Source organism: Athene noctua, chromosome 1 (assembly GCF_965140245.1).
Source record: "Athene noctua chromosome 1, bAthNoc1.hap1.1, whole genome shotgun sequence".
NCBI classification, from domain to species: Eukaryota; Metazoa; Chordata; class Aves; order Strigiformes; family Strigidae; genus Athene; species Athene noctua.
Window position 1 is genome coordinate 73300104 of NC_134037.1, and position 12494 is coordinate 73312597.

At 41.6% G+C, this 12494-nt stretch overlaps 1 protein-coding gene across 2 annotated transcripts in view; it reads right to left on the reverse strand.

Moving 5' to 3' along the window:
* The window catches only part of PLEKHG1 (pleckstrin homology and RhoGEF domain containing G1), a 130388-nt gene that overhangs the window by 44192 nt on the left and 73702 nt on the right, over positions 1-12494 (reverse strand). Inside the window, exons 1-2 of one of the 2 annotated variants that reach the window (XM_074896565.1) lie at positions 8950-9029; positions 3155-3693 (exon numbers count right to left, since the gene is read on the reverse strand). In XM_074896565.1, the coding sequence (XP_074752666.1) occupies positions 3155-3574 (420 nt within the window). In that variant the 5' untranslated portion in view covers positions 3575-3693; positions 8950-9029. Of the gene's footprint in view, positions 1-3154; positions 3694-8949; positions 9030-12494 lie in introns of those variants that run through there. The other variant, XM_074896564.1, reaches the window with a different exon arrangement.

A 12494-nucleotide genomic window follows, 5' to 3' on the forward strand; every position in this document is an offset into this window, starting at 1 on the left:
AGATTCACCAAGGGGAAGTTGACCATACCTTCTACAATGGAATGAGACTGGCTTGGTAGATGAATGGAAAGCAGTGGATATTGTCTACCTTGACTTCAGAAAGCCTTTTGACACTGTCTCTCATAAGATCCTCATAGCCAAGCTGATGAAGTATGGGCTGGATAAGTACACAGTGAGGTTGATTGAAAACTGGCTGAATGGACAGGCCCTCAGGGTAGTGATCAAAGGCATGAAATCTAGCTGAAGGCCCCTAAGTAAGCAGCATACCCCAGGGGTTAATACTGGGTCCAGTCCTGTTTAAGATATTCATTAATGATCTGGATGATGGGAAAGAGTGTTGATGTATTAAAAATATCCAAACCAACAAAACCATAAAACCCACCCAACCACTAACACCCTGCCCAAAAAACATAAAAATAACTCCACAAAAAAGCTTTACTTCATCATAGGCAAGCACACTTTGCTTTACACCAGAAATTTAGAGACTGGATTTATGGACATGAATTTTGACACCCTCTCTGTTCTAGCTCTAGAACCTGTTTGAAAGTGCTAGAAACAACAGTAAGAAGATGTTCTTTTAAGATATGTTTCCACTGTCTACAGAGAATGTAGCATCAGCAAATCCCCACTACCAGGGGACAAAAAGCAGATTAGATTGTGTACTGACAGTTCTCAACTGGAGGTAGAGGGTGATTGAAATAGTACCTATTCATTTCATCCTTTTTGTACTTATACCATCCTCAGTCTGATATCTCTGGCTTTTAGCTCTTTGTACCTGGGTTGCCCTGCTTCTCTTCCTCTCTCCCCTCCCTTGCCAAAAAGACCCAAACCCCAACATCCCAAAATAAAATACCTTACTATTTTTAGTCTGTGTACATAAGCTGCTGTATTGCTGTCATCTGCAAAACTTGCTAGAGAGCTCCAGTTCCAACCAATTTCATACTCACCTCAACTTCACACTTCCTGGGTTTTCTCTCATTTCCTCATATTGTTTTCCCTCTAATGACTTTCTCTTTCCACTTAGCACTAGTTCCTTTGATTACGCTTTCCTCCACCAGCTCCCACCTTCATGTGTCTCTTCAGCTCCTACGCACTCCTCAGTCAGCAGTTGTCCTTTGTCCCAACCCCAGCTCCCTTTTTCCCATTCTCATCCCATTTCCTAACCAGCTGCTAAAATGTGACCCATGTTTATCTGGAAAATAAGACAGATCAAGCTGCTTCCCTTCATATTAGTTTGACTCAGCACCAGTCATCTGCCTGCTAAACTAAATGGACTCAAGTCATAGAGGCCCAGATAACAAAAAAAGGCTGCAACACTCCTGCAAATGTCTGCGAAGTCTCTCCATCCTTCTCAAAACCACCACCCTCGAGTAGGTAAACCACTGCAGCATCTCTAAGGTAACTTGTGAAGAAAAGAATCCCAAGAAACACATAAAATGGGCTCCTCTGTAACATGTTTCTAGTCACACCTTCCTCTCCTAAGACCAAGGAAAGAACATGCACAGCTTGAGGTAGCTCGTTCCCCACCATCCTCACCATTTGGGAAGGAGCTCCTTTGAAGCCGTCAGATCCTCAACACCTACCTAAGAAAAGCCCCATTGCCAACAATTCGATCTCTCAAATAGGCTGCCTATTACCACACAAAGCTATTAAGATTCATTATTAGTTGCTGTAGGAAAAACACTTGGGTATTTCACACATAAATTCATCCAGTTCTTTCATAACTTCAAGAGCATTTGCCACATTTACTCTACATCTACTGTAGTGATGGTTAAAGTATTTCTAGCAAGTGTTTGCTGGCTTTCCTACTTGTAAATGGAAAATCTGTTTCAAGATTTTAATGATAGCTTCCAGTTTCTGAAGTTGTATAGTTTACAGCACAGGAGGATGAGTGAGAGCTAAGGTTTCCAAAACCACAGAAGTCATGCCTAGTGAATGGTGACTACGCACAGAAGCTGGCTTGCTCCTGTAGCATATGACAACCTTAAGCACTCCAAAACGAAACTCAGGCAACAGTTGAACGTAGAGAAACAGCAGCAGCTACAGAAACCATTAAAGTCTTGAAGAAAAAGCCTTCTTTGTGAGAACTCTGGGCGGTGGGAGTGTTTAATCACGATGTGCATTCGTGTTATCAAAGCCTTGGTCTTTTTTCCCTGCTCATTGCTTGGGGGACCAAGGAGATTAGAACTGTGGGGAGAGTGCCTCCATTGGCTGATATTTCCTTTTGCAGATGACCTCATACTGCTACCTAAAGCTATATATTCTATAAACAGCACATAAAACATGCACCTCCCAAGAAATCCTTCTTTGTGGGTAGTCATACACACATAGGTTAAGTATGTAGACTACAAACAATAGCCAAGGGACTTGTCATCTTCAAAAATACAAAATAACATGACTCTAATGGCACAGTTATAAGTACATGGAGTAAGCAGAACAATCCAGAAGAACTCATCCATATTTTTCCCTGTAGCAGAAAGGGAAGATGGAAGATACTGTTCATCTGTGGATTGGACAAAAACTTCACTGTTACACACATTTATTAGCACCACCCATTCAGAATTGGTATTAAAGAAAACATAATTCCTCAGTATAACAGCCAAACAATAGGGTTTTCCAGCAAATACACATGACATATTCAATACTGCAGGTCAATGACATGAAGTGAAAAGACTGCAGCTGTGAGCTGCATGAAAGGGAGAGAGAAAAGGGCAGGAAAGAACTTGCAGGACTAGGACTGGGGGGGAGGGTGGATGGGTGGGGGGAGGGTGGGAATCAATAACTGAGACCCTTCAGATAAAGTATTTAAAGGGGCTTCTTGCTATACATTCTAGGAAATAGAGCACTTCACTTTTTTTTTTGGTAAATAAACACTATCGCAAAGAGTTTACCATTCTTTGTTCACTACTGCTGTACTGCTGTCAGCTGTAGAATGTTTTTTTCTGTTATTTCTTCATGAACTCATAGTAGCAGCTTAGATTTATCTAATCAAATAAAAACTAGAAACACACAAGAACAAAGATGTTACACTAATTTATAAAGACCAGCAAATGCCAATTCCATTGTCAGGTCCATCTGTCCTGCTGTGAAATCAAAACAATGCAAAAAAATAGCATTATGGAACAGTTAACACCATCCTAACCAAGACTCCTACCTTCACAATGCTTTTTAGATCCTGCACATACATCCTCTCTGTCTCCAGAATCTCTTGGACAACTCTGTCTACGTAGAGGAGCTTGGGACTGGTGGGCTCTGTGACCAGTGACATTGCACAGTTTTTGCTTGCTCCTTTTGGTTCTGCTTTCCTTGGCATGCTTAGCCTTTTTTCAAGGCTTTCTTCGGGTTCCTCTTGCTCTGCAGGCGAGTTTTTGCGTGGCTTGTTGCTGGAAAATCGCCTGGCTGGGACCAGTTCTAGCTTGATGGCACCCGTTTCTTTATCCTGGTTGAACAAGCCCAAGTGGCTGTTTGAAACCAAGGTCATTCTGCTTCCAAAGGAGCAGTGGCTGTCCCTGGAGGAAGCAGAGGAAGAAGTGGAGCTAAAGCTGACGGGACGGTCACTGTCTGACAGGTCCATGGTTTTTTTTTCACAGTAGCGGAAAGGTCTGTTGTCCTGGTGCAAATCTTCCCCTTTTGTCTTGGAGTCAAGGGCCTCTGTCACAGCTGGTAAAACATCAAGAGGTAAGTGGAAGTCATCTAAAAAAATAAACAGAAAAAGTGGGTTTACTGCTTCTGCTCCACATAATACAAAATCTGACAACAGATACTTTTAAAACTTCTTGCATACGAAGCTGCCACTTTAACTAAAAGACAACCAGAACAACATGATTTGGGGGCCTAAGATTTTTTAGGTGGTGGGGATCCCCCACTGGGGGCTACTAGAAAGGCACCACATACCTCCTGATGACATGTATGTCTCTGGCACATCCTTCTTGTGCCAGTATGCTGGGCTTGGTGTTAGCACACACGCTGCCCAGGCTCAGCACAGGAGAGAAATAAAGATTTTCCCTAAGGTTAAAAAAAACTCTGTCAGGAGCACTCCCTGCTGTCTCCAAGCTGAACACTGACCCTGCTTTGGAAGCTTTGGAAAACTCAAGAATCACACAATGATACCAGACAGTGTCTTTCATTTTGAATACTGTAAAGTCAAACAAAAACTAAAAGCAGTTGTCAATTACCAGCTCCATGGCTTGTACAAAAATATGAAAACCGGAATGATTTCCCAATGAAAGTAATGTAGCTTCTGAAAAAAGAGTTCCCGCAGGAAAGAGTGCAGCCAAATAATTTAGTTTTCTGCTGGGAAAATAAGTCATTCCAAAACTGTTCAGCTTAAGCCAGAGTATTACCCCCTGCTGAACTGACCAAAAGCTGTTTTTCAAATCAGTGCAACAACAAAATAAGATGTCTGTCTTCCTGTCAGCATTTCAATTCTACTTTCTTTTTTATTGCCAAAATGCCCTGTAAGACACTGTCCATGATGAAATGCAGATTTCTCTCTGGACAAGTTGTGTGTGATCCACCATGAGAACATGCAAAAGCAGCTGCAGGTAAATTCAATACTTAAGGGTTTTGTTTCAGTAAGGATTGTCCACCCAAAAAATCTTGCCTCAAACTCAAAGAATGTCAGAATGTTTGTCCTGTGAAAAATGGAATCTTCTGACAATTTAGGAAGAAAAGCAATACTGAAGCTACCCACACAGTGGTAGCTTAGTCCTTATTTTACTGCAACCTCATTTTTCAAAAATCATACCAGCAATTACAGCTCTAGACAGCAGTTTCCGTAAAAAAACCATAAAGCCAGTAAACTGCAAATTAAATCCACCCAACCTTTAAGGCAGCCCTTCTTAAACTGAGGCAGACTTGCTATGCAATTACCAGCAGAAACCTCCAGGACACTACTCCTGCTGCAATTGGTTTGGGGAGGTGGTACAGGGGTGGGAGGGAGAATTTAATTCAAAGCAGAAAGCCACTCTCTCATTTTTCAAAATCAAACACTACTATTTATTTTAAAATAAAAACCTCCAATCCAAAGCAAACAAACAAACAAGTAAGCAAGCCAGCCCAGAGAAGAATGTTTATTTGGCCTATCTTTAATGCGTAAGATTTTATTTTACATGAGTAATTAGTATTGCCATTTCAGTGATGATGGTATTAGTTTTCTGTTAAAGAAAGTATTGCCCTCAAGGTAACACACTGAATTAACACTGAGAGTAATTTGCTCATTACATGGGTCAGAAATTGGCCATTAGATTGAAAACCTAATTTGGCACCTCTGTACCCCTGGTTTTACCTTTAAGTCTAAAAATCTATAGTCTTTCTTTGTGCCAGGTTCTTCTGGTTTTGCAGCATAGAAATGTATTTTCTTACCCTTCTTGAATAAACCACATCAAGTACAAACTCCAAAATAAAATATAAAGCAATAAACCAGGAAGATATTTAAAACTGAAGAATGCAGTGAAGTTCTCTTGTTTCTAAACAGGTATGGACAAAGATGTTTGCCTTCCTATTGCTTGTGATAAGAAAGTATGCATTTTTGATAAGGATGAATGTATTTTTGTTATCAGCTTTGGATCATTTTTCATGTTCAGTGAGAAAGCAGTGTTGCTGTGCAGATGTGAACCCCCTTGAAAAACACACAGGATAAACAAGATAACAGGGATACCCTTCTGCTAACTTACTCCAAAATATTTTACTAAAATTACATGACAAAGAAACACCTGATTAGCAGTATTTAGTGGGGAAAATGTGACATTCCATTATTCCATGCTCTTTTCTTCCTATATCATTGATCTGCAGTCTACCTCTCAGATAACTTAAAGGCATTAATATGTAATATCTGCTTCAGAAACACTGTCAGGCTCATTAATAGAAAAAACAAACAAACAAACAAAACAAAACAAAAAAAAAACCACAAACCACACAGTTCAGGTCAATGAAACTGGGAATCCGAATAAACGTTAAAAGTAGTTTTTCATAAGACATACTTGTAGCCAGAAGCATTGGGAGATCTTAACATGTCTTAGTAAAACAAACCAATCCCCCTATTTTTTTGTTTAATGACAGTGTCATTGCTTATTAAAAAGCCAGTAAGGATGGGCTTGCTGCTCTTTAATGCCTGTATTCCCACCAACCTTGGCGAACCCCAGGCACCTGCTAGACCTGGTTAATTAATTGCATGTAACGCGGTTGACTTAAGTTCCTCCATTTTTTACACAAATGACTATTTCTGTATGTTTCTACATAAATTACACCAAGCAAACTATTTTGTATGTGGGAATCTTGGTCAGTTTTCTCCTCAGGGCCTCATCCTGACTGCTAGCTTCAAAAGTTACCTTTTACTTCATTCTTACTCCTTTCTCAGCCAGGTATAAATTGGTCATTTGGCTTCTCCGTGGAGAGTTTTTGCTACAGTTTTGCCCATTACGTCTCTGACCAGTGAAACACATTTCTTGGGGTCCACACAGATGGCACACCAATGCCCAGTGCTCCTGCAGAGCAGCAGCCAGGCACCCACGCAGCTGGTGACCCCAGCAGAAAGGCAGGACACATGGGACCTGGGATTTCAGCCTGGCACAAAACCAGGAAGCAGCTTTGCTTCCTCAGCTGGCAAGTCCTGTACCAAACACTTTGCACCCTGCCCATGGAAGTCAGGGCTTGGAGACAAGCCCTGGCTCTGCCCAGCCCTCAGTTTCTGCCTCAGCTACAAGTAGTTGTTACAAACCCATAGCCCTTCCCAATAACACAGGATCTGTAAATCTTCCAAGGCTTCACAGGTTTATCTTCAGAAACCCCTCTGAGACTAGGCAGCAATCAGGACTGTTGAAATCAGGGGCAGGTATTTTAGATGATTTCTGCAGTCACAAGTCCATCGGAAAAGGCAGCAGCTCAATCCTGTTCATTGCCGCAGCCACATGCCCATCCTCTTTTCTCTTGTCATTGGCTCTTCAGAGCTCTGGTACAGTTTTACTCTGCAGTTTTCCCAAAAAGCAACTTCACTCTTGTGTCAGCTGCCTAAGGTCTGTACTGACTGCCTGATGAAAAATTCACAAGTGAATTCATGAGTGAGGGGCAAAGGGAAACAGCCTCCCCCAAGATTCCTCTCTATGTATCCTAACTGACCTGGTGTCTTTGCAATTTACAAATTTCTATCTTTGATACAAGCTTACTATAAAAAGGAAGTTCACTTCTCCCATACCCTGCAGGACTGATGTGCAAGCCCCCTCCCCACCAGCCACCAGTTCCAGCAGCAGCACCCGCAGGTGGGTGCACTCACCAAAACTCAGGCTGTAGTTCGTGCAATGGAAGATACTCCCAGACCCTCAGAGAAGCACACGCTCTGAGCAAGTCTTGTATGCCCTGAGCAACGTCTGCACTGGTTCACTGCTTTTTTTGTTAGGCCGCCTTTTGTTTACTGAACTTTTTCAATGATGAACCAAAATAATATTGAGAACTCTGTGAGCTGTGAATAACGGTATTTAACTCAGTCTGGGGAGGGGAAAAAAAAAAAATCTTCCATTTGCATACTTTAATTAAGGAGTAACAGTAATTACTTGTTAGTTCAGCACTGAAAGGAGGATAATTACTACTTGTCCCTACTCACAAGGAAACACGCTCCCGGAACAAGGTCATTTCTTGTTTGTGCCCCTGCATGCATTGAGTTAGCCTCTCCCCGTCTCCAGCCCCTGCAGCCACCCTGCACCCTCCTGCCTCCCTCCTTCTGTGGCATGCACACACATACAGAGGCATGGCACAACCCCGGAGCACCCCCCTGCAAGAACAACACCACATCCCTACTCTACAGTGGTGCAAGGGCAAGAAACACCCACGTTCCACCCAACAGGCAACTGCAATATTAGTTACAACACTAAAGGCACATGCAAAGCAACTATCTTGGCATATGTCAGGTTTTCAGGGTGCAGTCATAAACAAGTTCTCACCAAAAATGCATACACTTCTACCACTTACTTCAACAAATATCTCCTTCCTGTAACTATATTCATGATAATGATAAATGGTTTTCCATTATCTCTGCAGCTTTGGCTACTTTAAGAACATTAGTGTACAGTAAGAGATAGATCGCTTTAAGTCAATTTTATATTTAAATACAAAGATCCTCAAGGCCCTATCTAAATATAGGTGTTTATTCCTCCAAGCTGTTTACTGCATATGACATTTTAAGACATACTGCATGACTAAAAACTTACAAGCCAATTTATATTCATAATTAGTATTGTTGTTGCCTTTCTCCTGGCATGAAAAAGAGCACCTCAGATGTTATCTACAAAGACAACAATAACAGAAATTACAGGCTTCACATCCTCTGGATGTTTAGCTACATAAAAGTGATGAGACTACAAGAATTCCTTCCTGTATTTTCCTTGAGATATTTTCATGTTTCAAATAAAGCATTTATACTCTAGATACAATAAAGCAAGTTGGCTTAGTACAATTTCTACATTCAGTATTACATTCAAATGCAGCACTGAAATTGAGAAAAGATGTTACACAGCTGTCTGACCAAGAAAGATTAAAAGACATTCACTACAAGAATCCCAACATGATTTTAAATACATTCCCCATATCCTCTGCTCTGAATATTACCCATGTGTATGAACACATAAAATTTATAAAACTAACACCCTCTGTAAACAAAATCCCATTAGAGAGCTACAGTATTTTCAGGATTAGACCTCTACATACTATGAATTCACTCTGAACTGTCATGAACAACACACTGCCAAGTACTTTAACTGATCTCTGAGCAACAGAAATCCCATTTATTAGACATCTTAAAAGACAAAAAAAGTCACTAACTAATGTGCTTCTGTCTGTGAAATTACGACACACAGAGCCCCCCCCAATATTTAAAGTAAAATAGCCTCTGTCACAACCAAGCATGCTAATGTCCGAGAACATTATTGCAATGGAAAATCCTCTGCGACAGTATCTCACCACTGAGGAATGTCTCTGGCTTCTCGCACCCAGGACGAACAAGCCCTCTCTATTTTTCCAGTCCTCTCTGAACAACCCACGACCTACCTGTGCAGCAGAGAAGACGCGCAGGCTCTGCCTTCAGCTGTTCCCGAATTACCTCATTGGGCACTCAGGTAAAATGAGAAGCTCTTACTAGTCTGTACAGCTCCTTCGCCAGAAATATTGCATGAGTCAGCTTTTATCTATCAAAACCCTAAACACAAAGGCTTTACAGAAACCTGATTCACAACTTTCTCACCGCCTTTTTCCCAGCGCACCGACAGTCTTCGGCATCGCTAAGAGCCTTAAATGAAACATGACATCATGCAATTCAGGGACAGGACAATAGGCATCACTGTGGGTAACTTTAAAATGCACACTTCACTGAGCAACACCCACTAACTTCTATTTTTCCAGGCACAACGTTGTGAAAACATCAAATAGAGATTCCACTTCCACAGAAGTTACTATGCTTTGCTCCTTGATTTGCAGACAATATTGATAAGCATGTAAAGCAAATAAATCACCTGCTGGTATTAGGAAATTTCTGTGTTTATGTTAGAAAGTCTCATGAACCTGCAATTAAATAGGATGATCCTCAGCAATATACGGGTATAACAAACAGAAACAGGATTTTGCAGGGTGCTTGCAAAGGTTCAGTGTTTTCTTTTAAAGAAGGAAAGACTTTCAGAAGAAAATGTGAAAACAAAACCAGAGTGCTCTGTGATAAACCACAATGAAGCAAAGGAAAAAAAGGAAAAAAAAAAAAAAAAAAGTTTTGCAGGGAAGGGGACCCTAAGAAGAGAAACAGAAGCAAAGTTGAAGAAACAGAGAAAAGGAGAAAAATGGATATACAGTGGTGTTAACTGGTGGGAAAGCTGATGTCTCTCTTGGCCTGCAGAAGGGGTGATGGCATTTCTATCTTGGAGCAGGAAGGCAAAAGAAGTCAAAAGACTTCCCAGCTGTTGGCACCACTTTCCAGGTGTGCTCTCACAGCTGTGTGCTCAAACCCAACCTGCAAAGAGATACTCTATCTTTAAAATCATACTTGAAATTCACTCCCTCTCTCCTTGTATGTAACATGGCCTCGGCTTCATTCTGAATTTTCCTGAAGAGCATAGTCCTTGAACAACGCCTTTCAGCAGGAAACAGGAGGTAGAAAAAGGAAGCAAAGACGGCCTTGAGACCATTCACAAAGCTGTGAAACACTTTGATCTGAACGTCAGGGCTGTCAGGGTGAAAGTCCCTTTTACCCAGGCTAAATGATCAGGTGTTTACAACCTGTTGCCATGCTGCCACGTCTGGAATCATTGAGACATGCTCTCTCTTTCGCATACATTCTCCTGTAGAGGGTTTTGAGGTTTTTTTTAAATACTTACCTATTTACATTAAAAGATACACATACACATGCACACTTTTCACAAGACCTGTGCAATACTTCAGACAGAACCACCATGTATCTCAAAGTCCTGAACACACTCACAGGCACAGGATGGCCAACTCTGGTCCCAACATCCTTAGTACATCCACAGTGCAGCACCCAGGTACACAATCAAATAAGCCGAATGTGGTGGATTTACTATACATTTCCTATCTCCACATTCACACGTATTTCTGTCAGGAGCTAATGATTCACTCCTCTGGACCTCTGCTTCCTTACACCTTGTGCTCACCTTGCCTGTGGAGCTTTTATCACCTCTGCAGGAGGTTTTAACTAACTCCTGGGCAGACCTGTAGAGCATCAACTAGCTACAGGGCATTGCTTGGTCACTTCTGTGAAGTCCTATGATGTACAAACCATACCAGCAGCTTCAGAATTTAGCAACGACAAGTCTCCTGAACTCTGAAGGCTCAAAACAAGCCCGGTGACTGACCCAGAGGCAGGCGGTGACAGAGACCTTCCTACATATGCTTCAGCGGGCTGGGTGTAAGCAGGGGCTCCATCGATGCAGCATGAGCTTCAGCCACTGGTCTGTACTGGCACAGCGAGCTCTTATGAGCATTACCATGGTGGGGGTGGGGAGAGGGGAACCGAGCTGAGGTCCTTCATCTGCCCTGCCTTGCTCTTTCATCTCTGCACATCCACATTTGACATTAGCTCTCCCTTACATCCCCACATATGTCAGCAGAAGTTTACATGAGGACTTCCCCAAGAACAGTCCCTCACCCCCCATCACTTTAAACGTGCATAGACAGCACTGAGAGCTATCAAACTCAAATGCCTTCTGTTTTACTGTCTAATGCACATCACCAATGAATAAGCACACAGATGTGCCAGAAAAATGGGTTTGCCCCACCGCTGATTTTCTAGCATGAAAAACTCTATCCTGAGTTGGTCTTTTGTTTATCTTCATTATCTTTTAGGAACTGCATCCTTTTCTCTGCCACATCTCCTGCTCTGTCCCGTTGTACGCACAGTGCCATAAGACATTATTAATGCGTCAGGATACTGAGAAGGGTGACCTGTTTTTATTTTGGAACAAAGCCTTGATTTTTCTAAACCTGAACAGTAAGTGGAGTTTATAGAGGTTAGGAACGATGTTATTCTATAATTCCCAACCGGCTAAGGATTTACTGAAGAAATAAATTATCCCCAGCAAAATTTAAAAAGCAACAATAACTCAACCACAGGGTACATTCAGGCTTAAGGACACACTGACATCTTCACTGAAAGTGCAATGTAATGTATTAATAACTCCCTGCAATGCAGTAGCTATTTAATCTGTATACAGTACTGCAGAGACACCTAACAAAAGGAACAAAGCCATCACATGCTACTGATGTACTGCAACACAAATAGAGCATCTGGATCCAATGCTCCATTTGTAGGCCTTTTAAAAGGATTCTTTTTCATCTCCTTGTGAATTCTGAAGTGTTGCTTCTCTCCTCTTTTAAAAAAGACAGCCTAGTTCTGTTCTAAACCAGAGCAAATGAAAATACAATGAAGTGTAGCTATAAATGCATATAGAGAAATAATACCTTAAATCATAATGCCATCAAAGCTTTTACATCCTTTTCTGCCATACTGGCATTTAGCAAAGAAGAGTAAACAGTAACTGTTCAACATGATGCTGCTTTAGTATTTTTCCATTCAAACTTCAGGGCCATGACCTGAATGAAAATCCACATGGACTCTTCTTTCCACTCAGCACTGTACAGGATCAGGCCTTGCTGCTAGCATATTACTACTGTCTTTCCATCCTATACTACAGCACTGTAACAGAGCTTGGACATCAGGTCTTGTTTCTACCTCTTCCTGGACTAGTCTACTGCTCCAAGCAAATATCCTGTCATAGCAACATGCTACTGCTAAGCAAGTTTTCAACTTTATCTAACCCAGCTAAAGTTGCTGCTGAAGTTCACGACCTTTCAAAGCCGACTGCAGCACAAGAACACTAGAGCATCCCCAACAAAGCACAAAATGATTGTTGCTTCACCAAGTACATTGGGATGTTTTTAAAAAGTGTTAAGTGCCTCATAGCTGTAAAGTAGGCAAAATAAGCTTCAGAGAGGGATGCATGGTT